This window comes from Amblyraja radiata, chromosome 1, assembly GCF_010909765.2.
Source record: "Amblyraja radiata isolate CabotCenter1 chromosome 1, sAmbRad1.1.pri, whole genome shotgun sequence".
Lineage (NCBI taxonomy): Eukaryota > Metazoa > Chordata > Chondrichthyes > Rajiformes > Rajidae > Amblyraja > Amblyraja radiata.
Window position 1 is genome coordinate 78,041,974 of NC_045956.1, and position 24,587 is coordinate 78,066,560.

Sequence of the window (24,587 nt, forward strand, 5' to 3'; positions counted from 1 at the left end):
TGAATTACCAATTCCAGATTGATACACAAACACATTTCCAGTAAACTAAACCAGGTTGGGATGTTGCTATTATGTCTCTGCTGAATAAACCCTGTATTTATGATCAAGAACATATAATATGAAACTTAGTCATAGAGAGTCATGCAGTGTAGAAGCAGGCCCTTCAGCCCAACTTGCCCATGCCGACCAACATGTCCCACCTATACTAGTCCCACCTACTTGCGTTGGCCCATATTTCTCTAAACCTATCCTATCCATGTACCTAACTAAATGCTTCTGAAACATTACAATAGTGCATGCCTTAACTACCTCCTGCGGCAGCTTGTTCCATACACCCACCACCATTTGTGTTACCCCTCAGGTTCCTACTAACTCACACCCTCCCCCCTCACCTTAAACTTATGCCCTCTGGTTCTCGATTCCCATATTCTGGGCAAAAGACTGTGCATTTTCACGATCTATTCCTCGCATGATTTTGTACACCTCTATAAGATCACCCCTCATCCTCCTGCGCTCCAAGTGATAAAGTCCCATAGCTCAGGCTCTCGAGTCCTGGAAATATCCTCGTACATTTTCTCTGTACCCTTTCCAGCACGACTCCTTGCTACGACAGTTCTTGCAATTAAATGATTAAATACTGAAGTGAAAGGTAAGATTTTGATGTCAATATCAGTCCTTACCAGGTTCCCCATTTCTGCCCCTCCTGCCGCGTTTTCCAGGAGGTCCTACAAACAAAACAAAGCACGAATTAAGTATTGCTCACGTAATACATACCTATTAGACAAAGAAGGGACACAATCCTGGATTGCTCTGCAAGTATCTTTTATAAGATGCTATCCAAAAGAGCACAGGGAGTACCTCAATGGCCACAATTGTGCACTATCCACAAGGGTATGGAAGTACCTTTGTGGCCTGTGATCCTGTGGCATTGGTGTAGGTGTAAGTTAATTATTGTCACGTGTAACCAGCTACAATCAGATAATACTAAACACAAATCAAGGCTAACGTAAATATAATAGATAGAGTGAAGGGAATTATACAGAGTGCAGAATATAGTTCCCAGCATTATAGCATAATAATTCCAGAGAAAAAGTCCAATGTCCACAATGAGGTAGAGGCCAATCAGATCCTATCTATCTGGAAAGACCGTTCAGAAAGCTGATAACAGAGAGGAAGTAGCTGTTTCTGAGTCTGATAGTGTGTGCTTTCAAGCTTCTGTTTCTTTTGACCGAAAGGAGCAGGGAGAAGACAGAATGTCTGGGGTGGGAAAGGTCTTTGATCACGTTGGCTGCTTTCCCAATGCAGCATGAGGTGTAGATGGAGTCAATCATGGTCTCAGATCTTGTTCTGTTCGAAAATGAGTGGACAAACAAAATATATTCCCAGATATCCACAATTGCTCAAACTTAGTTACATTTTATCCATAACAAAATTAGAATTTGAAAATGATTCTAATTACAGCATTTTGAACAGAAGGGAATTATGATAGTGAAGAGGGTTGGAATGCAAAGGGATAATACTTGTCTACATTCCTCACAATGTATTTTTTGGAAACTTGCATTAACTACTTCATGGAGGTTAAATTGCAACTAACAAATATTCCTCAAATTTTGGTGATCTAGATGTAATGCAGCATGATATTGGGGAGGGGAAAACCCCAAGTACAGACAAAGTCTGAAAGTGATACATTGAAGTTCAGTGATACAGCCTGGTAACCCACCATGTCCATGCCGACCTGCGATCACCCATACACTTGTTATCCCACTTTTGCATCCTACACATTAGGAACAATTTACAGAAACCTACAAACATGCATGTCTTTGGAATTTTGGAGGAAACCAGAAGACCTGGAGAAGAACCACGCGGTCACAGGGAGAATGTACAAACTCCATACAGACTGAACATGAGGTCAGGATAGAACTCGGGTCTCTAGCGATGTGAGGCAGCAGCTCTACCATTGCACCACTGTACCACCCTAAACTTGTACGCCCTAAACTTATACCAATAACTTATTCCCAGTTTATTTTCCCCAAATTTCCCTCAACTCCTGCCAGATTCTACTACTCACCTACACACCAGGGATATATAACAGTGGGAAATTAAGCAACCATTTGCATGCGTTTGGGATGTGGGAAGAAACTTGAGTATGTGGAGGAAATCCATGTAGTCACAGAGGGAACATGCAACTCCACACAGACTGTACCAAATGAAACCTGGTCTATGGAGCTGCAAGGCAGCAGTTCTACTAGTTGTGCCACCTGCTGCTTACATACTGTATGCTGCAAGTAATGTATCATTTACAAACCTTTTAATCTGGAGGTTCCAGGAGGATAGTGACATTAAAAGAAGGACTGTGAATGCAGTTAAAATGGAGATACAAGAATCATCAAAAGCTGGAATCCTAAGCAAAACACGAAGTGCTGGATAAACTCAGTGGATCGGGCAGTATCTGTGGGGGAATGGGTCGGGGCTCTTCGTCAGACTGTTGGAGTAGGGGGAGAGAGCTTGACTACTAGTGTAGAACAACTTATATTGTAAAGTTGGGTATTTTAATAAAACAATAATTATTTACTTTACAATAAAAAATGTTAACCTGAATATTTAGAACTTTGCATCCTATATGTCATTTTTTTTTTTTAGTAAAACTGTGTTTTGACTTATTTGTGCCACTGAAGAAGGTATTGATGTTATCTCAGTTTCTTTGCAATTGTACCAATTTCTATTGACTCTTCAACAAATTTATAAGCAGATTGTCAAACTGGATTATTCTTTTATGAAATCCTCGATGCTTACTTCAAGCTTTATTCTCATCATCTGCACATTTGGCATTTTGATCTTGAATATTTTCAACATTTTACTCTATCATGGGCTTTAAGCTCCTGAGTTAGGATTTACACAATTAACTCTGCCTTTTGTTTAAGTTTCATCTGTACTAACATTATCAATTTCCCATTATGCTCCATATCAACTTTTCGTCCACTCTTAAATATATTATCCCATTTTTTTTCATATCCGGTTTTGCCAACAGTCTTCTGTTAATGCAATTGAATCTTGTTCTTGCTGTAAAATAACTGTATGTAAGATCCCCAATATATTGCAATATCCCATTTGAGGTTTAAAACTGCAACATTACGTTTCCTTTTATTTAACATTATTCCTTTTGTTTCCTCCTAATTTTATTTCTATCATTCCCCCTTTATCACTAGATAATTAATCCATATGCTTTTCTGCCTCTCACTGTTTTTTTTCACTATGAGCAATATCAGCTTCTATTTTCCATTTTCTATCTGTTGACCTTGTTGGCTTTATATTTTTAGCACTCTCTTAGTTTAAGTGCTTTATCATTTCCCCATTGTACCCCCCATTTTGCCATGTGCCTTATTCTGATTCAGTCTTTCTGTGCAGCATCGGGCTCAGTGTCCTAACATTGCTTTCAACGGCAATCAGTATACCAAATTCCCCTTGTACTTTGTAGCTCGTTTTACATTGCTTTCCTTCATCCTCCCGTTGGCAATCTTTAATTTTTTTTAAATTATTTTTAATTGAATTCTTCTCTAATCATTTGCTGGAGGTATTACTAAAGAAGGAATTTTGCAATTCCCGTCTTTGAACCCTTTTCTCTAAGCGAGCTTTTAAAAACCTCCACGCCGTTTATCACTATGTTGTTAGGATCCTACATTAGTTTCCTCCACAGGCTTGTTCCAAATCCCTGCAGTATCTTCCCTCAGCTGCAAGATGGGCCTTGTCTTTCCAGCACGTACTGGAGGAACTCAACAGGTTAGGTTGCATCTGTGGAGGGAATGGACAGATGCCGAGACCCTTCGTCAGACTGATGGAGTAAGGGGGAGGGCAAGTAAGGGGAGGGCAAGAAATAGGTGGATGTGAGAAGTGAGGGGGGCAGATGTGTGGAGGAAGTTGACATAGGCTCGAGGTGAGAAAGAGGCCAAAGGATGTCAGGTAAGGGAATAGGAAGAGGAGTGAAATGTAAAACTGGAGGGAGAAATATGAGTAGAAGGAGGCAGGGGATGAGGAGAGTGGTGATAAAATTAATTATTGAGACTATTATTTTGAGATAATTATCCTGGTTTCTAGATATCGCAACCAGGGAAAACATTATCTCTGCATCTACACTGTCAGCCCCATTAAAATATTGTACGTTTCAGGATAAATGACTCTAAAAATGTAATTATTGTGGCCTTGTCAAACATAAGGGTTAGCACTACACGCTACGAATCCCAGCTGTGGAGACACTGGTATCGTTGTCTCGTTGTAGGACATTGATCATTCTTTTAATCTGGATTTTTAATTAATGTATTTTAAAAATATGATTTATGATGCTTCTATAAGTGATATACTAAGATTTTATATGTACTTTATGATATTTTTTAATATGGAATGCATTTTTATGTAATGTTGCCCCTTGTCTGGACCTCGAGTCCGTAATTAAGTTTATTATTATTATTATTATTATTATTATTATTATTATTATTATTATTATTATTATTATTATTATTAATAAGATCACCTCTTCTTCTTCTTCTTCTACATGCAGGAGTCTACATGCTTAATCTCGTATCAATGGACAAACGCCCTCCACAGCTGCTCCTCCTCTGACAGTCCTTGGAATCATTTGGTACGAGGACTAGTAGGAAAATGTAGGGAGGATTTTTGTTGACTCAGAGGGTGTTCGAGACCTTAAAGGCTGCCTGGAAGGGTGGTGGAGGCAGCAGCATTCTCATATTTATTACACGCATCCAAATAGCTGGCTACATGTAATAAATAATAGGATGTATACTTAAAGATCGTTGACCTACCAGGTTGCACACCAAGTTGTTGGACAGATGGGTTAGACAGGAGGAGTAGCTTTTTGACTGGCATGGAAATGTGGGCTGATTAGCCTCCTGCTGTGCCATAAACTATCTACGATTCTGTAATTCTCCTTGGGTGCAAACTGAAACAACAGTGTAATCAAGACCTGTTGACCCAGCCTGTTCTGCCAAGTGAGTTCTTCGGTTATATAGCTGATCCCTGGAGTATTTTATAAGTCTCCTTTACCTCATCAATTTCAAAGATCTGTTTCTCTAAGACAAATTTGCTTGAAGGACCATGTTATAGGGGCTATAAAAATTAACTGGATATTCAACGGGGTGTCACTCCTGTAAAAGTAATGAGAGATGTTAACTTTGCATTACTCACATGAACACATGTGAGTCTGTGAGGATGGAGAGCATAGCCGCTTTTTCAATCGTTACAGCACATACACTGGTTGATACTCGAGTGTTTTGCTGCAGTGAATCATTTAAACCTACACACACTGTATCGAGTAGAATGATAAAGCACACTGCAAGCTATGGAGAGAGAACTGGGAAGTGGAATTAGTCTGATGAATCCTTTTCCCCCCAGACAAAATGGGACACATATCAGCTATCAGTGCAGCTATTTTCTATGATTTAAGAAACAGTAATAATAGCACATTTTCTGAACAACGTATGAACCATTTATTTGAAAGATAAAGGCAGAGGTAGAGCTGCCTGCTTCATTTTCATCACATCTTGTTGCATGGCGTGAGCTGTGTTCAATTCTGTGCCTTGAAAACAACATGTAGGAATGTTTCAACAGTGATTGGAGAGATAAAGGCAACTGTACTGTTGCTGCATCTACTCTATTTATTCTGGTTACTGGGAAGTGGTGATATCACATGAATGGGATAAAGCAAGGCAGTTGAAAACAGGATTTTTAAAAAACAGTTTGATAAAAGAGCATTAAATAAGCAAAATTAAACAACTTTTGTTTTTCCAATGAAAAACAACTTTTGCGACAGAACTCTGGGGATGACCACAGATTATATGACAACCATGGGTAGAATATCATCTTCAGCAACATACAACATAGGTCAGACATCACGATGCTTTTAGTTAAAGTTGAGTTTAAAGATATTGCATGGAAACAGATGTAGGAAAGAACTGCAGATGCTGGTTTAAATCGAAGGTAGACACAAAATGCTGGAGTAACTCAGCGGGACAGGCAGCATCTCTGGAGAAAAGGAATGGGTGACGTTTTGGGTTGAGACCCCATGGAAACATGTCCTTTGGGCCACTGAGTCTACGCCAACCATCATCACCCATTCACACAGTTTCTCTTATTCCACTTTCGCACCCACTCCCTACAAACTGGAGCAATTTACCTATAAGTTAACCTATAAACTCGCATAGCTTTGGGAACCGGAGCACCTGGAGGAAAGCCCGCTGTCACAGGGAGAATGTGCAAACACCACACAGACAGCATCCGAGGTCAGGATGAATTCCTGGTCCCAGTGCTGTGAGGCAGCAGCTCTACCAGCTGTGCCATTGTGCTGCCCACAATGCTACCCATTCAAATAGGGACCTCGCGCACATTTAGACAGTTCAGGGTGTCATATTCATAGAGTCAGAGAGAGATATAGCAAAGAAAAATCCTCTTTGGCCCAGTGGGCGCCGACTGACCATCAACCATCATTTTACGCTAATATAATCCAACTTTATTCTCTCCAATTTGTTATCAATTCCCCGCAGATTTTACCACTCACCTATACACATGGGGCAACTTCTAGCAGCCAATCAACCTACCAATCTGTACGTCTTTGAGATGTAATGGAAACCGGAGCACCCGCTGGAAACCCATGCAGTCAGAGGGAGAACGTGCAAACTCCGCACAGATAGCACCCGAATAAACCTGGGTCCCAGGCGCTGTGAGGCAGCAGCTCTACAACTGTGCCACTATGCTGCTTGTAGAGTAATTGTAACTTTTTTATTTCCTTCCCATTCCCAAAACGATTCCCAAATCTAAAATATAAGGGCCTGTCCCACTTAGGTGACTTTTTAGGCAAGTGCAGGAGACTCTGCGCCCGCCTCATGATTGCCACATGGTCGCCACATGTTCGCTGGTGGTCACTGGTGAGTCTCCTTCATGGTCGAGAGGAGTTCCCGCATTCTGGGAACTAGTCGCGGCCTCAGTAAGGTCGCCGCAAATTTTTCAATATATTTTATCAATTGGTCGCCATGGAAAAAATCGATAATCCTATAGTCGTAGGTGCAGTTGTAGTGGGGTCACCATGTAGTTATAGGTAGTCAAGGTAGTTGTAGGTCGTTTTAGTTAATTGCCTTTGCTGACCGGGCATTTTCATTGGCTCATTGGGGGAAAAAAAGTCAGAATTTCAGAACCAAGGATAGCCTACCGGTAATGTTAAATGTCCGCCAAACGTCATAGCTGTGTATCTCTGGCTTATTAAAGGTTGTCTGGCTTCTTAAAAGTGTCTCCGCTCCTTCTTTCCCCTTCTCCCCCCTTCTCCCACCCTCTCCCCCCTTTTAAAGGACTTACCGTACACTGTGATAGCCGTCTTAACCTTCCTGTTCACCGCGGTCTGTGTCTGCAACACCTTGGCTTTGCACCATGTGAATTTCAGACAGCGCTCCCCAGCTTTCACGGGCCCCCGCTTTTACGATGTGTTTGTGTGTGTGTGTGTGTGTGTGTGTGTGTGTGTGTGTGTGTGTGTGTGTGTGTGTGTTCCACTCTGGTAGTTGCCGTTCCATTTCCCGTTTTTTCAGGCGAGTGCCGCGAACTTGACAGTCGCCTAAGTGGGACAGGCCCAATACTATTATTGGAGGTTTGTTCCTGTTGATTCGGAACCAGAAGGCACGGCCTCAGAATAAAAGGACGTACCTTTAGAATGGAGATGAGGAGGAATTTATTTAGCCTGAGTGTGGTGAAATTGTGGAACTCGTTGCTGTAGACTGTGGAGGCCAAGTTATAGGGTATTTTTAAAGTAGAGATTAACACAGGCAATGTCAGGTTTTTGATTAGTAAGTGTATCAAAGGTTACAGGGAGAAAGCAGGAGAATGGGGTTGAGAGGGAAAAACAGATCAGCCACGATCGAATAGCAGAGCAAACTTGATGGGCTTGTTTCAAGTAGCAGAAGGTTTTAAGAAGTGACATCAACAGTCCGAAGAGCCATGTGGGGAAACAGTCTCTTTCTTTCCTCACATTCTCCACATAGGTGAAGAAGCCTTCATTGGCTTTGATCTGGCAAGGTTGCAGCACCAGGTCGATTCTGTGGCAGGAATAGCAATCGCAACATCAGCAGAAAATATGTAATAAGCACAAATCAAGGGAAACTGGATCAGGGTTGCAGTTTTATCAGATGTATAGAACACCGTCACAAGACACTGATGGAAAGGAGAAGTCAGCCCCTCATTTCCGAGCCCCCTCATTCCCAGAACTTGCCACCTGACATAAACTGTAACTTCAGGACAAAACTAAATATGGGCCTCACTTTCACATGGCTTAATTGAGTCACAGAATCATAATATTATACAGCATGGAAACTGTCATGTTGACTCTACCCATCCATGCCGACTAAGTTTCCAACCAAGGCTAGCCCCATTTGTCTGTATTTAGTCCATGTCCTTCAAAACCTTTCCTATCCATGTACCTGCCCAAATGTCTTTTGAACAGTGTAATTGTATCTGCCTCAATCACTTTATTGGCAGCTTGTTCCATATGTCCACCATCTTCTCTATGAAAAGGTTGCACTCAGTCACCACTCTCGGAGAACCAAGCACCCATATCCCTCGGTCTCTCTGTTCTGCAACACTCTCCAGCCCCCTGCCGTTTGCTGTGCAAGTCCTTCTTGGTTTATCTTACCAAATGCAACACGTCACACTCGTCCAAGTTAAATTCCATCCTTGGCCCACTTTCCCAGTTGATCTGGATCCTTTGTAATCTTAGATAACCCTCTTCACTGTCCACTATACTATACATTTTACTGCCATCTGCAAATGTACTAACCATGTCAACTACATTCTCATCCAAATTGTTAATGCAGATAAATTCCATCTGCCACTTGCAAGCAGTAGTGGACCCAACACCAGTCTCCGTGACATGGCGCTGGTCACAGGACTCCAATCTGAAAATCAATCCTTCACTGTCACCCTCTAACTCCTAACTCCAACTCCAACTTTGTATCTATTTTGATTGACCCGGGATCCCATGTGACCTAACCTTCTAGACCAGATTACCATGTGGGACCTTGTCAAAGGCACTGCTGAACTCCATGTAGACAACATCTATTGCTCTGTCCTCCTCAATTCTCTTGGTCACCTCTTCAAAAAATAAACTCAATCATTTGTGAGACACGATTTCCAATGCATAATACTTATCATGATCCCTTATGAGGACTATCCCTTATTAGTTCTTGCCTTTTCAAATGCAGATACATTCTGTCTCTTGGATAACTCTCCAGTAATTCTCCCACCACTGATGTTAGGCTCACTGGCCTCTAATTCCCTGGCTTGTCCTTGCAGCTCTTTTTAAGCAAAGGCACAACATTTTGGTGCAACGTTCAAACGAAAATCCCCTCAGCTCGTTAACATGGAAGGTCAAATGTATTGCTTATGGAAAAGTGTCTTGAGAGTGCTATGTCTGAAACCAAAACAGGCTTTATTTGATTTATTTGAAATAAAAACAGACAATGCTATAAAAGTGAACAGGTCAGACAGTTTCTGCAGAAAGAGAAGCATAGTTATCATTTTAAGATCAGTTCCTAGATTCTTATGCTATTTGAGGCATAAATCAACAAAGACCAAACTCCTCATGATTCCAGGATCAATTTCACTCGCTGGCATTAACATTAACTCTGTTTCTCTATCACAGATGCTACCTGACCTGCTGAGAGTTTAGAGCATATTCTGTTTTAAAGTCAGTCCTACGTCTGAAGTCTTCGTTTTTCAATTAAAAAAAAAATTCTGTTTGTAGAATCTTGCTGCATTGTGGTTTTCTCCGCCATACGAAATGTGAAAGCACTGCAAAGTAATTAATTGGTGTCTTGGACAGTGGAAGAAACCAGTTACAAATGAGGATTCACTCTGAAAATGAATATTGTGTACTTTGCTTCGACTAATAACCAAAGAAAAAGCACCAACACCCTGCTTGAAGACCCTAGACCAAGCCTGGCCGCATTCTGTATCAGCAGCGCGTTTACCATAGTTTTGTGAAGCAGTTGAGCCCTCTCGCCACAAGGTGACATAAATACACCCAGCACTCACCCAGACACCTCACCTTACAACACTCAAAGGAGTCCTTTGGCAGGGCTCCCTGTCTCATCTCTTCCAATGCACTAAAAAATGCATTATTATAACTGTCTATTTCCTTACTTGTAATCTAACCCAGGTTCCGATAGCTCCTGAAAGATCAAGTGTTATTATTCTTCTTGAAATATGTAAGAATACATCGGAATATTATAATTTTCTCTGGTTGTTACTCCAGTGTCATGTGACCACTAAATGCTTCAAAATGCGTGCGTTTCACAATAGTTTCATTTTATCACGTGGTTGAATCCTGCAAAGCTGCGATTCCAATGAGGTAATTACAGAGTGCAGGTGTTGCATGTCTGCTCGCTTGTAAATAAAACGTTAGTACCTTTGTTAGTCATATGATTTACTTGATACAATTGACAGCTAAACATTTACCCCTGCAAAGAGTGTGCTTTTATATCGCAGGTGAGATTCGCACCTTTTCACTCAAGTTTTAGTTAATCTTAATCGCATATTCCACACCATTCACTATTGTTTTTAATATTATCTTTGGTGTTAAAGTCAGTAGCTCTCTTAGCCAAGCTGAGGTAAGCATTTAAAAAATAAATGGTTGAATGTCAGACTTTCATAATCCTTTCTTTCCGCAAATGTTGAAAATAATATATTTTTGCAGAACGCTGTAGAGGTCGCAGAGCCCAGCAGGTGTTCGCAATCAAATGAATTTCTTTCTTGATTAATATTGTCCATAAAAAGTGACAGTTTTCATTCCTTTAGAGGCAGATTCAAGGGGAAAAGGTACTTCATTCCAGAAATTATTAACAGGGCTCCTTTGTAAAAATTAATGTGTAACAAATTCACCATGAATCAGTTTTGATGAGACAATGCATATCTCCAGTTAAATGCTAAACCAAAAGCCAGATGGCCATTTATTACTTTGGTTTTGCTAATTCCTTGCCAAGTTAGTACCGTTTCTGAAAGAGGATACTACTCACCTTGGGTGGTGAGAGTTTGGAAGAGTGCTAAGAAGGAAGAAGAAGGTGATAGCATGTCAAGTTTGCTAACGTCACTGTTATCCAAGAAGGGTCTGATGGTGTCTGGCTGATGCCTGCATCTTAGACATTCACACTTCTAAAGTTCACATGTGGCAAATGAAGACTCAAATGGTGTAATATTGTTCATTCACCAACAAGGACATGGTTGGCAAAGCCGACATTTCAATAAATGCTTATGTGATGGTGAGTGACACTTCTTGTCGGGCTCTCATCTATGCAATTAAAATAATCACACAAATGGGGGAGTTCTAGAGCTTTTATCTATTGACGATGAAAGGATGTGCACATATCATTCAACAGTGGCTGAATGGGAGATGCCAGAGAGTAATGGTGGATGGCTGTTTGTCAGGTTGGAGGCAGGTGACTAGTGGGGTGCCTTAGGGATCTGTGTTGGGTCCACTGTTGTTTGTCATGTACATCATGAATGGGCTGAAGATGGCAGATGGAGTTTAATGTTGATAAGTGTGAGGTGCTACATTTTGGCAGGACAAATCGATATAGGACGTACATGGTAAATGGTAGCGAATTGAGGAATGCAGTTGAACAGAGGGATCTAGGAATAACTGTGCATAGTTCCCTGAAGGTGGAATCTCATGTAGATAGGGTGGTAAAGAAAGCTTTTGGTATGCTAGCCTTTATAAATCAGAGCATTGAGTATAGAAGTTGGGATGTAATGTTAAAATTGTACAAGGCATTGGTGAGACCAATTCTGGAGTATGGTGTACAATTTTGGTCGCCCAATTATAGGAAGGATGTCAACAAAATAGAGAGAGTACAGAGGAGATTTACTAGAATGTTGCCTGGGTTTCAGCAACTAAGTTACAGAGAAAGGTTGAATAAGTTAGGTCTTTATTCTTTGGAGCGCAGAAGGTTAAGGGGGGACTTGATAGAGATCTTTAAAATGATGAGAGGGATAGACAGTTGACGTGGATAAGCTTTTCCCATTGAGAGTAGGGAAGATTCAAACAAGAGGACATGACTTCAGAATTAAGGGACAGAAGTTTAGGGGTAACATGAGGGGGAACTTCTTTACTCAGAGTGGTAGCTGTGTGGAATGAGCTTCCAGTGGAGGTGGTGGAGACAGGTTCGATTTTATCATTTAAAAACAAATTGGATAGGTATATGGATGGGAAAGGAATGGAGGGTTATGGTCTGAGTGCAGGTAGATGGGACTAGGGGAAAATAAGTGTTCGGCATGGACTTGTAGGGCTAAGATGGCCTGTTTCCATGCTGTAATTGTTATATGGTTATATGGTTATTTCCAAGTTAGAATGTGTGCAATTTAAAACATAAGAAATTGAAGAGTAGGCCATGTGTCCCCCTCTGACCTAAACTATTACTCGTTTAGATCATACTGACTTTATACTTCAACCACTGTCTCCATACCATCTGGTTCGCCAAAAAACGGATTCCCCAAAAAAACACTCAATGATCATAGTTAACAACCAAGTATCTGCATTGAGTCATAGAGTGATACAGTGTGGAAACAGGCCCTTTGGCCCAACTTGCCCACACCCACCAACATGCCCCGTCTACAATAGTCCAACCTGTATCCTTTTGGTCCATATCCCTCTAAACCTACCCTATCCATTTGCTTGTCTAGATATTTGTTAAATGTCGCGATAGCACCTGCCTCAACTACCTCCTCTGGCAGCTTGTTCCATACACCCACCACCCTTTGTGTAAAATGGTTACTCCAGCTTCCCATGAAATCTTGCCCCCCTCACTTTAAACCTATGTCCTCTGGTTCTCGATTCCCCTTCTCTGGACAAAAGACTGTGCGTTTACCCGATTTATTCCTCTCATTAGTTTGTACACCTCTATAAGATCATTCCCCCCCATCCTCCTGTGCTCCAACGAATAAAGCCTTATGGGGCTGTCCCACTGTACGGGCTAATTCAAGAGTTCTCCCGAGTTTGCCCTGATTCGAACTCGGAGAATTACGGTAATAGCCGCTCGTAGGTACTCGGGGCTCTCGTGGACATTTTTCAACATGTTGAAATATCTTCACGGGTCTTCACGAGCTTACCGCGTTTCCCGAGTACCTGCCGTTAGCGTTACGAGCCGCTAAGAGACGTCCCAAGCTCCTATGTACCCGCTACGTACATTCTACGTGCTTACCACGAGTTTGATTTTTTTTTTAAACTCGGGAGAGCACTTGAATTACCTCGTACAATGGGACAGGCCTTTTAGCCTGCTCAGCCTCTCCCTATAGCTCAGTCCCTCAATTCATGACAACATCCTGGTATAAGTCTGAAGAAGGGTTTCCCCCAAAACGTCGCCTATTTCCTTCGCTCCATAGATGCTGCTGCACCCGCTGAGTTTCTCCAGCATTTTTGTGTACCTTCGATTTTCCAGCTTCTTAAACTCCTGGTAAATCTTCTCTGAACCCTTCAAGTTTGATAACATCTTTACTATAACATGGTCTGCAGCTGTTTATCTCAGATAATTCTATGGATTTACAACTCTGTGTGCAGAGAATCTTCCCCTTGGTCCTAAATTGCTGCCCAGATTATGTATCAGAGTCTTTCATAGTTCTAGATGCATCAGCCAGAGTAAAGATTCTCTCATTATTTGTCCTGTCACCCCCCTCCCCCCCCCCCCTTAGATTCTTGTATGATTAGGTGAGATTAACTCTCGTTCTCCTAATTTCTAATCTTCCCCAACCTCTATCTACTGAATATTTCCTCTTCTCCAGAAATAATCCAATGAATGCAAGTTTACACTTATTAGTAAGGAGAAACTGGACACGATATTCTTAAAACGATTTCACCAAAGCTTGGTACGTAATCAGCAAGGCCTGTTTAGTCGGGCATCCTGGGATTAAAAGCTAACATACCCTTTAATTTATTAGCTGCTGAAACAGCAAATTTACTTTCTATATCTTATGAAACAGCACACCTAGATCCTTCTGTGCAACAACGTTTACTGTTCTCAATGTTTAAGAACTATTTCTATGTTTCTATGTTTCTATTGGTTTGGAAATAGCAGTTTGTTTGTGTACCTATACTTCAGTACTGCATGAGCATTAAGCTCAACAGAGTTGGTGTCACTCTGTTTTGTTCACCTCTTAGAAGGGAAATGCACAGTCTGGGCCAGGTAGAACAGAGCATAAAAGCTAGATGAAGGTGGATTGGGCATCAGACAATGTTGGAGGGTGTTGTTGAACAGAGAGCTCTGTGAGTACAAGTGCATGGTTCACTGAAAGTGGCGCGTCAGGTAAACAGGGGGTGAGGAATCATTGGGCATGCTTACATTATTGGTAAGAATATGGAGTACAAAGGTAGGGACATCATAATGCAGCTGTACAAGTTGTTATTGAGACCACACTCGGAGTACTATATGCAGTTCTGGTCACTTAGCAGTAGGAAGGATGTCATTAGGTTGGAAAGGGTGCAGACGAGATTCACCAGGATGTTTTGTGGACTTGGCTGCTTAAGTTATCAGGAGTCATTGGTTAGGCTGGGATTTTGTTCTTTGGAGCGTAGAAGGTTGAGTGGTGACATTGTTGAAGTGTACAAAATCATGGCGATATGGATAAAGTGAATGCTCACAGTCTTTTTTCCAGGGTAGAGGATTCTAAAAATAGAGGGCACAGGCTTAATGTGAGAGGTGATAGATTTAAGAGTGTCCTCAGCGGCAACATTTATATTCAGAAGATAATCCGTAACTGGAATATGCTACCAGTGGAAGCTATAGAAGCCGATACATATTGACCGATCGATGATTAGGAGGGGCTTAGAGGGATGAGGGCCAAAAGCAGGCAAATGAGAAGAGCCCAGAATGGCAACTTCAGAAATCAAGGCCCAACGTATCCATGCCGATCAAGATGCCCATTCTCAGCTTGGCCATTCTCCTGTATTTAGCCCTCTAAATCTTTCCTATCTATGCAACTGTCCAAATGTCCTTCAAATGTTGTTATTGTATTTGCCTCAACTACATCCTCTAGTAGGTTCTTCTAAACACCCACCACCCACCCTGCAAAAAATGTTGCCCCTCAGGATCCTATTAAATCATTCCTCTCCCACCTTAAACGTATGCCCTCTAGTTCTTGATTACCACACCCTGTGTAAAAGATGGTACCCTATCTATTCCCATTATGATTTTATACATCTCTGTAGGATCACCCCTCAGCCACCTATGCTCCAAAGAATAAAATCCTAGCCTGCCCAACATTTTGGGAAGTCCAAAGAGGGCGGGACATCTGACTAACATCTTGTAGAACTGTAATATACCCTCCCAACCTCTTTACTCAGTTCCCTGACTGATGAAGGTCAGCATACCAAAAGCATTCCTCATGACCGTATCTACTTGCAATGCCACTTTCATGGATCTATATACTTGTACTTGTAGATCCCGCTGCTCCACAACACAGTCCAGGGCCCTACTATTCACTGTACAGGTCCCGCCCTCTTTTGACTTCCCAAAATGTGACACCTCGCATTTAATCTGAATTAAACCTCATCAGTCATTCCTCAGCCCACTTGCCCATTGGATCAAGATCCTGTTATAATTCTTAATAGCCATCTTCATTGTTGATGATACCACCTCCTATAGTGTCACTTGCAAAATCACCAATCATTCCTTGTACATTCTCATCCAAATCATTGATCTGAATCCCAAACAGCAATGGGCCCAGTACTCTTCCCCAATGTTGCATTACCAGGGGCCTCTGGTATGAAAAAACATCCTTCCACCACCGTCCTCTGCTTCCTTCCATGAAGCCAATTCTGTATCCAGTTTGCTAGCTCTATCTGGATCTCATGTGATCTAACCTTCTGAGACTGCCTACCATACAGACCCTTCTCAAAGGTCTTGCTGAACTACTTATAGACTACGCCTACAGTCCTGCCCTCGTTAACTTTCTTCGTTACTTCTTCAAAAACTCAATCAAATTAGTGAGACATGATTTCCCATGAACAAAACCATGTTGTCTATCCCTTATCAGCCCATGTCTTTGCAAATGCATGTATATCTTATCCCTCAGGATCTTCACCAGTAACTTTCCTACCACAGATGTTAGGCTTATAGTTCCTAGGTTTTTATCTGCAGCCCTTCTTAAATAGAAACACAACATTAGACACCTTCCATTTTTCAGGCGCCTCATGTGTCTAATGATGATTCACGTATTTAAACCAGGGCTCCTGAAAATTCCTCTCAAGATTCCCATAGTGTCCTTGGATACATCACATTAGGCCTGAGAGATTTATTTACCTTCATGGATTTTAGGACATCCAGCACCTCCTCGACTGTAACATGGTCTGTGCGCAAGACATTGTCATTAACTTTCGCAAGTTTCCTAGTCTTCAAGTCTTTTTCCACAATAAAAATAAAGGAAAAATATCAATTGAAGATCTTCCCCATCTTCAGCGTCTCCATACGTAGATGACTACATAGGTTTCTGCGGAGTGACATTCTCTCCCCAGTTTAACATACATAAAATCTCTTTGAATTATCTTTAATCTTATCTTCCAGAGCTATGTCATTTTCACTTTTTGTCCTGGTTTCCTTCGTTCTGCATGCTCCTCAATATCCTATACTTCTCCAGGGATAAACTTGATCCCAGCTGTCTACAACTGTCCCATGCCTCCATCGTTTTCCAGACCAGAGGTTCAATTCCTATTGACATCTCCTCCATGCCTTGCTCTGCATTCTAACAGGAACATGCATACCTTGAATTCTCTCTATCATATGTTCAAAAGCATCTTACTTTTCAGACGTCCCTTTGCCCACAAACAACTAACTCCAATCAACCTTTACAAATTCCTATCTAATATCATTAGAGTTGACCTTAAATGGTATTAGAACTGTAACTTGTGGACCAGTCCTGTCCTTATCCATAACTATTTTGAAGCTAATAAAACTATGGTCGCTGGTCCCAAAACTTGCCCACTAACTGTTCTAGCATTTGCCTAGTCTAGATCCTAAGAGTAAGTCAAGCTTTGTCCTCTCCCTTGTAGGGCCTCTACATATTGCCATAGGAAACTTTCCAGAACACACTTGACAAATTCCACAGCATCTAAGCCCTTGGCACAATGAAAGTCCCGGTCTATATTGGGAAATATAAAATCCCCTACCATGACAACCCTAGTGTTGCAGCTGTCTGGAATCTCCCGGCATATTTCTTCCTGTAATTCACATTGACTATTCAGAGGGCCATAAAGCAAACCCAACAAGGTGATCAACCCCTTTTATATTTCTTAACTCCATCTATATTTGCTCTCTGGACGATCCTTCAGTCATGTCAGTTTGGACTACTGCGGTGACATTCTCCTTAATCGGTAAACAAGCAACCCCCTTTTCCTCATTTACCCCACCTCAATCTCGTTGGGAGCACCTGCGCCCTGAAACATTAAGCTGCCAATTCTGTCCCTCCCTTACCCAGGTAACGGCTGTAACTTCCCAGTCGCATGTATCTTTCCACCCCTGACTTCATCCATCTTACCTGTCAGACTTCTCGGGTTGAAATAAATGCAATTTCATTTAACAATCTCTCCCCCACTCCCCGACATGCGCTTTCTTATCATGTCTTCTTGTCAATCTAGTTTAAACTCTTCCCGAGTGACACTAGCAAACCTTCCCAGTAGAATATTTTTCCTCCTCTAGTCCAGATGCAACCTGTCCCTCGTGTACAGGTCATCGCTACCTAGAAGAGATCTCTATGGTTCAAAAATCTGAAACCTGCACCAGCTTCTCAGCCACACGTTCCTCTGATCTATCTTCCTATTCCTATCCTCACTAGCACATGGCACCGGGTATAATCTGGAGACTACTACTACCTCAATTTTTAACCTTTTATCTAACTCTTTCGGTTTGCTCTGCCTTCCTGTAATACACCACCGATACACCACCCGACCAGTTGCATCAGACCTTTCCAGCTCCAATTGCCCAGAACTTCCATTTTTGCACCATTGCTTCACTTCCTCAGGTTCCAGGTTTGAAACATTCTTCCTCTCCATCACCGGTATTGTGGTTCAAAACATTGCACTGTCCTGCATGCACGTAATCTTACAGATAAGTCTTTTCCAGTACGTATTAGGGTGCATTATAATTTGTGCCCCTGTGCTACAATGAGGTGAGTGGACAAGACTTGGCCTGAATAATCCTAAAGTTGAAACTATTTTATTAACATGATTTGCTTGGTATTGCCATACATCGTCTACTGTGTGCTTCGAGTTTGTTCCAGTGGAACAAACTGTGATGTTGATCCTTAGTTTTGCTACAGCAGTCTCTAGATTGAAGGATGATTTAGTTTCTGTAGGCCATTGCTGAAACAGTGCTGACACAGTTGCCCACATGGAATGTTGCCAGGCTCTTCTCCAAGTTGACTTCAGAGGGATAACAAGAATAGACAATGGTCCTGTCACCTATGGGCTGCCACCTCTCAGAGTCAGAGACGAGATGTGCTTGCCTGCAGACGCTGCTGCTGCCCAGAACAAGGTTCACAGGGTATGGAGGATGGGTCAAGGATAGCAGGTGCTTGGTGGCACACATTGATAATCCCCCTCCTATGGACTTTAAACTTTAGAGATACAGCGTAGAAACAGGTCCTCCGGTCCACAGAGTCCACATCGATCAGCGATCACCCCGTCCACTAACACTATCCTACACACTTGGGACAATTTATAATTTTACCAAAGCCAATTAACCTACAAACCTGTACATCTCTGGAGTGTGGGAGGAAACTGGTGCACCCGGAGAAAACCGGGAGAACATACAAACTCCGTTCAGACAGTACCTGCAGTAATGATCGAACCCAGGACACTGTAAGGCAGCAAGCCTACCGCTGCACCACCTTGCCACCCTGGAATCTCTTCCTGGAGATTCCACAACAAATATAACATAGCTGTCTGGCTCAGGTAGAAGGATCCAAGCGCTCCAAAGCACAACCGGCGTTTCTCTAGATTCTTTACAAAAACCTTCAAATGACTCCCGTCGCTGGGAATTCTGGGCTATCATCTCACCTTTAGTTGGAAGGATACTAGAGCACCCAGAGGTAACCCACACAACAACGGCGCATGTGACATTTCCACACGGACAGCCCTGGAGATCAGGATTGAATACGATTCACTGAAGCGGCGAGGCAGCAGCTCCATCAACTGCACCACTGCATCACCCGCGCAATGATGAATGGCCTGAGGTGGGGATTAAACTGCCCAGGATGCAGGTAGCATCGAGAAGAGGTGCTGGGGAGGACCACTGTCTGACAGGAATGGACACTGGAGACAGAAACAACTAACACTATGTGCTGTCAAGACTCAAGATGTGTGCCAGTCCACGTGCCTTTTATTAGTTTTAATTTAATTTATCTGGAAATATGTTGAATTGCCAAACATCTGGTCGTGTAATACGAATTATTGGCATAAAGTGAACTGCGGGCACTTTAGAGCTGGGTTTGCAGACACTGAGACCAGGCCTTTCTTATCCAGAATACATTGTGACTGTGCTCTTTATAGTAGAAATATCTGTCTTTTTACAATGATGTAAATGTCCCTTTACCGAGCAGAAGAGTTCTGATTCTGTCACTTTAGTAAACACCTGAGCCAAAGGGTTTTTATCTGGATTTCCTTACTCCCTTTCTCTATAATTGTTCCCATTTTTCCATCCAGAGGCACCAGGGTGTCTCTGTTTCCACTCTACTGGCAAGCGCAGGAATCTTGCTGCATAAGGCTGTTGCAACTTGTGGCATGCTCACTGCATAGCATCGTGTGCTATTGCAGCGCAGTCCATCACGCAATCCAGCCTTTTCCCCATCGTACTCCAATCTACACTTCATGCTGCCTCGGGAAAGCAGCCGACATAATAAAGCTTCTTCCCTACTGCTTATCAGACTACGAATCTGAGCTCTCATAAACCACGGACGTAATCCCGATCTTCCCAACTATCTCGTTGCAGAGCTTACACTTTTTAAAATTTGCACATGCTCTGCAGTTGTGACACTATATTCTGCGCTCTGTTCCTTTCTCTTTTTGTACTACACATTGCACCCGTGTATGATTTAATTGTGCTCATGCCTGGTATGATTTGACTGGATATCTTGCAAAACAAAGATTTTCACTATATCTCAGTACATATGACAATAATAATAGTCATGGAGTCATACAGCGTGGAAACAGGCCCTTCGCCCCACCTTGCCCATGCTGACCAATATGTCCCATTTACACTAGTCCCACCTGCTTGCATTTTGCCCATATCCCACTAAACCTATCCTATTCATGTACCTGTTTAAATAACAGCATACCTGTCTAAATGTTTCATAAACTTTGTGATAGTGGTCATTCAAAGCAAAGCAATATAGACATCTGCTCCCAGAATTTGTCATCAGAAGCACCTTTAGATATATAACTGCTGCAAGTTTAAGGTAAAGAATGGGGATCTGCCATTGTGTGGAGGAGTTGATGACCTTCCCCTTCTGCTCTGACACCGATGAACACCTGCTGATCAAAAGGAAGTGAGCCATGTGCTGAGGGAACCCGATCCTTTCATCTGGATGTGGGGAGCTGCCACGAAAATTGACAGAATATATGGCTGCAACAGCTACCCCCTCCAAACAATAACCACTCTCATATTATATATAAGACATGAGGATATTCCACTCCGCCAGCTGTTATATCTTTTACCTTAGTGAGCACGTTATTTCAAGAGATCTGACAGGAGTAAGTAATGCTCTATGACTGTAATAATGTTTTGTCAACTGCATATTGTGACTGATTGTCACCTGAAGCTGATGAATGTAAAAGCCAACATTCTGCAGAGTCTAAGGCTGCAGAACTCTGAGATTCTCCAACAGTGTTTTTATTCTGCTTTCTTATTCTTCTTTCATACACCTTGTAGAAACCTTTACAAGTTAATGTCAATGGTTAGAGAGGCAGCATCTTGCACTGACAGTGAGCTGATGGATGTCCTGGTGTAAGAATGAAGAAGACATTTGAAGGTGATGTTCACCATTCTTTCTGCTGAATCACCAGTCTCACACACAATAATTTGCCTCACTTGCCATTTGAGGGAGGCTTGGCTGCATCTCCCACAAGGTGTCTCTAAGCACTCGATCTGCATTGGTCAGGGGCTAAGCTCCAAGAGCAGTTTACCAGCCCTTTCCGGCACCTTGTAAATCAAAAAGTTGCAAATGCTCAAAATCTGGAATGAAAACGGAAAATGCTGGAAAAACGCAGCAGGTCAGGCAACATCTGTGGAGAGTTAATGTTTCAGGTAAATCAGAGATTCCCGACACTATCCCAGCACTTTCATAGCTTTCACTCCATCAAATGCCAATATCTGATGATTTTGCACAACTTATGCTTCACTTTTAAATTAAAAAACAATTTCAATGACATTGTAATTATTGTATTAACTTTCATGAGCACAGTCTCAATCCTTTGTCAAGTTTTATTTAATAATAGCAGTGCACAGTTATTCTAAACTTTCAGAGCTTCTTTACTGAAAATATAATTTTGGTAGTAAGCGTTTTAAATCAGCTTACATTTATGGGTATTTCAGCTGGAAGTAGCCGGCCTTACATACATAAAGAAAACGTCAAAAAACGTTGCTTTCGAGAGAGAAAGATTTCAAAACATATAAACAATTAGGTTCAGTTTGATGCAGAATAACGGCACAGATTGAGGTAGAAACATCGCAAGCCCGAATCCACAAGTTGCAATTATTTATTAACTGGCTGAGAGTGAATAAAGGAAAATAAGAGTGAATAAAAGAATAAAAAAGGAAAATAAAGGAATAAAGAAAGAAAAGTACTTTGATGATTCCAAAGGTGGTCACTAGGGGAGCCAGAAGTCCATCACACTGCAATGTTAAACGCTGCCCTGTTTCCATGCACTGCTCATTAGTTCTTAATTTGACCCTTGCAATACTCACTGGCAGCCGACATGCCTTAAATTGCTGTTAATTGCTCCCTTCCTTGTTAAACACTAGTACCATCAGTTTCAGATTTTGATCATTCATAAGGTTCAGTCAAAACATGCAGTTGGAAGAATGTTATTCCAAATATAACTGATAGCTTGTTCCAGTCCCATTTCTTGAAATGTTGCACTCATTAAGGTGAAGCATGTCATTGTTGGTGAGGTGGAATATTTGCCCACACTTTACATATGCTGTTAGAGTCCAATATATTTCAAAGACAAGGATTGCAGTTGTGATATATCTGACTCCATTTTAAAAGAGAACTTTGGAAGAACTTGCATCTACGTATTCCTGTTCTTGAACTCAAGCTGCCCCTAAGCATTGCGCACTACTTAATTACATTCCATGAGTTTCTGGTATTAGTTAGATGGACGTGGCAGCCAATTTGCCCACAATCAGCAATGAAACGGATGATCAATTAGGTGGGATTAGGAATGTTGATTTAGGTGACTTTCCAGTTATTAGTCAGAAAAATCTAGTGGTATCTTTAATATCCAGCAGAACAAATAAACAAGTCTCCCTGGAGTGGAGGCCTGGATTAGGTGGTCAGGTCTTGGAGAGGGGTGTTAGCTTCCAACATGGACTCTGTACATTATACCCACTCAAAAACTGAATCCTATTTACACTGAAGTAAAATTTCATATTTTGCAGACCAGCCCGATTTATAATTTCTCCGAATTAAATTTATTTATTTACTTGTGCAAAATATGACTAATTTGAGTTTCAGGCTTGTGTTTGGTTCAAAATGTATTGAGCATAATATAACCTAATTTGCTAATGATCATATAATCTGGACCCAAGTGTATGGTATTAAACCAACTATTCCCTATACCCGAATAATTATATTCAATACTATCTAACTCCAACCCAGCAATTTACTTCTAATTCATAAGTTCATGTCATAGGAGCAGAAATAGGCCTGATTCGACTGATCAAATCTACTCTGCCATTAAATCATGTGTGATCTATCTTTCCCTCTCAACCCCAAACTCCTGCCTTCTCCGCATAACCCTTGACACCCGTACTAATCACCCTTTCTAATTCTTACTTCAACTTGTTATTTTACCATATTTTCATTCTCTTCTAAATTATTGTTGAGAGCTCTACAAAATAAAGTGAAAATGCAATAAAATCCTTTTGGATGTGAGGAAATAGTTTGATTAATAAAGGTGGAGGTTTGTACTGATTGATGAGTTACAAGCATCCATTTACATGTTAATCTCAGCCTGGCTGGCAGACCCACAAACACACACATTGTCAGATTTTGTAGATTTCCAAATTGTGGAAGCCAGATGCCTTCACTACCAGTAGCTCTCAACGAAAGCATGATGACAAACAAATACCAGTGCCAGGCTCCCCTCTTGCAATCTTTACTCTATGAAAACCACTGTGACAGCCACAAAGCCTGCGGCTTGTTTTCCTCCAACAATCTGAACATTCATGTTTAACGTTACGTAACCTCTGCTTCTTGACAAATGCTCTCCCCTATGCTTTTCAACCTTGGTGGTGTTCTGTGGTGTAGATTATGGCCTAGTATCATGATTTAGCAGATAGATTACATACAGTAGGTACTCTGCATACATTGTCCAGTGCATCATTATGGATTACTTGGAATCATACTTCCATTTGGCATTTTGATTTCCATTTAGATTTGGCATTTTGTCTTCTAGGCACTAAACAAAAACAGATGGCAGTGTAATTCAAGCCATCAACAATTCAACATAACACAGTTAAATGTGCAACAGTTTTAATTTTGTTCTGTTGATCAAAGATACAACTAAAAATAAATTACTAACAAAAATCATTTAACTTCCATAGTTTCCTTTCAGTAGACCCTCAGCTACTCCCAAGCCTCAGTCAAGAGTAGATGGGGCACAATATTTATCTCCATAATCTACTGTGCCAGCCTGTGAAAAAGTGACCAAGGTGATTATAAATTTGAAGGACAAGAGTAGAGATGCATCATCTGTGAAAAGCATTAATCAATGCTTTGAGTTGCAGTATACATATTGGAGCAGTGCAAGCTCTGTTTTTCTAATACCCTATGCAGCTTTAGTACAGAACAATACCATTATTAATCAGAGGCACACCAGGTTAACATGGACTTTGCAATACCGTGTGGTGAATGTTTCTCCTGAATAGACTGTATTTTCTCTATGTGAAGACTTTTCTACAAATTGAAGCTGTCCAAAGAATTCCATTCAAACAACGTAAAGTCCTTTCCAAAGTATATGCAAGGAGGATGATTCTCCTCAAAGGCAAGCTAAAGCACACACTTAAATGTACATGTTTCATCTTTACTTTAGATACTTTAAGGGGTTGGACAGGCTAGATGCAGGAAGATTGTTCCCGATGTTAGGGAAGTCCAGAACAAGGGGTCACAGTTTAAGGATAAGGGGGAAATCTTTTAGGACCGAGATGAGAAAAACATTTTTCACACAGAGAGTGGTGAATCTCTGGAATTCTCTGCCACAGAAGGTAGTTGAGGCCAGTTCATTGGCTATATTTAAGAGGGAGTTAGATGTGGCCCTTGTGGCTAAAGGGATCAGGGGG

The 24,587-nt window shown here is 41.5% G+C and overlaps 1 protein-coding gene across 18 annotated transcripts in view; it reads right to left on the reverse strand.

The window, feature by feature from the left end:
* col25a1 (collagen type XXV alpha 1 chain) overlaps positions 1-24,587 on the reverse strand; it is a 654,016-nt gene that overhangs the window by 249,381 nt on the left and 380,048 nt on the right. For all 18 annotated transcript variants that reach the window (XM_033025377.1, XM_033025353.1, XM_033025321.1 and 15 more), the window contains exon 3: positions 681-725. In XM_033025377.1, coding sequence (XP_032881268.1) covers positions 681-725 — 45 coding nt within the window. The remainder of the gene's footprint in view (positions 1-680; positions 726-24,587) is intronic.